General features: G+C 39.9%; 1 protein-coding gene across 1 annotated transcript in view; it reads left to right on the top strand.

Moving 5' to 3' along the window:
- The window catches only part of prkg2 (protein kinase cGMP-dependent 2), a 34,536-nt gene that overhangs the window by 26,320 nt on the left and 6,877 nt on the right, over positions 1-1,339 (top strand). The window contains exon 12 of the mRNA XM_032517182.1: positions 970-1,106. Coding sequence (XP_032373073.1) covers positions 970-1,106 — 137 coding nt within the window. The remainder of the gene's footprint in view (positions 1-969; positions 1,107-1,339) is intronic.

Genomic DNA, 1,339 nt, shown 5'->3' with positions numbered 1-1,339 from the left:
AGCTAGCTAGACTATCTGTCCAATCTGAATTTTCTCTTGGAAGACTAAAAGGACTTTTGAACGCACACAAGATCCACCAAAACAAGTTCCTTCCCGAGGCTATTTTGCAGCGGCACCATGGCTCCGTCTGGCGGTTAGTGCCGCCCCAGACAATTGGGATTGGTTTAAAGACATGCCCATAAATCAGAGCATGTTTTCTCCCATCACAGAATCCTGTATGGACTAGCCAGATCCTCCTCCGCAGCGCTGTGGAGAAAGGTCTGGCAATGCAAGTCTGTGTTATAACTAACATTCAATAAAAAGTAATAACTACAAAATGATCCGGTAATCAGTTAAAGAAATGAAAAAAGTAGGCTACTTGCCATTTTTTTACATTTTGAATATTTACTTTTTTGTTAATTTAGCCTTTAGGCTTACTTGGAAACATAGAACTGGTTATTCTGCATTAACCCTTAGACAACAGATAGAGCATTCATTCTTTTGCAGCAGAAAGCTATGGCTATACATTGTATGCTTGTGATGACGCTATCGCTTCATGTTAGGTCAAAGCCGCGTGATACCATTCTATTACAGAGGAAAACTATGAAAACACCTTTATACTCTGATAAAAAAGAGCATATCTCAAAAACTAAAAATGTACATAGTTCAAATAACTTATGAATGTTAAAACATATGTTTTTACATTTAGAAATCTTTTGGATAGCAAAAACACCAATGCAATCACTGGTAAATCATTTCTATTGCTGAGTTCAAAGGGTTAATGCAGAATACAGATTTACCAAAATCCCATTTTACAAAGACAATGAGATAATTATCACTGCAAATTAGTATTTTTTTGTTGAAAGATCTGATCAATGCAAGTGTTGTTTTAAAACAGACTTGAACATTTAATTACAGCTGGGCTTTTCCTGCTGGGACAGGTGAAAGATTCTGTTGGTCTGACATCCCCCCTGGTATTTCCATCTACAGGTGAAGGTGCAGAACGAAGACGTCACCTTTGCACTGAAAGTCATCAAGAAGAAGCACGTCGTAGACAACAGGCAGGAGGAGCACATCCACTCGGAGAGGAAGATCCTCGCCGAGGCGCGCTCGCCGTTTGTTGTCAAGTCAGTCCTCCTCCTGCTCAGCCTCCAAACCCATTTCCATTTTTTATCCTACATGATGAAGCTCTGCTCCATTAGTCTGGGAAAACAGTGCGACCAGTTATTAGTTTTTGATGAGATCACAGTTGAGGCCTTGAGCTGATTACATCTTCTCAGTGGGGTAGAATGGCAGGGGATATTAAGATGTCCGCTACGAAAATGTAGTTATTGTTATAAAATATTGCAGCAGTACCCCC

The sequence above is a fragment of the Etheostoma spectabile genome, chromosome 5 (genome assembly GCF_008692095.1).
Source record: "Etheostoma spectabile isolate EspeVRDwgs_2016 chromosome 5, UIUC_Espe_1.0, whole genome shotgun sequence".
NCBI lineage: Eukaryota > Metazoa > Chordata > Actinopteri > Perciformes > Percidae > Etheostoma > Etheostoma spectabile.
Note: the sequence above shows the minus strand (reverse complement) of the source record. Positions and strands in the feature narration are given on the sequence as shown.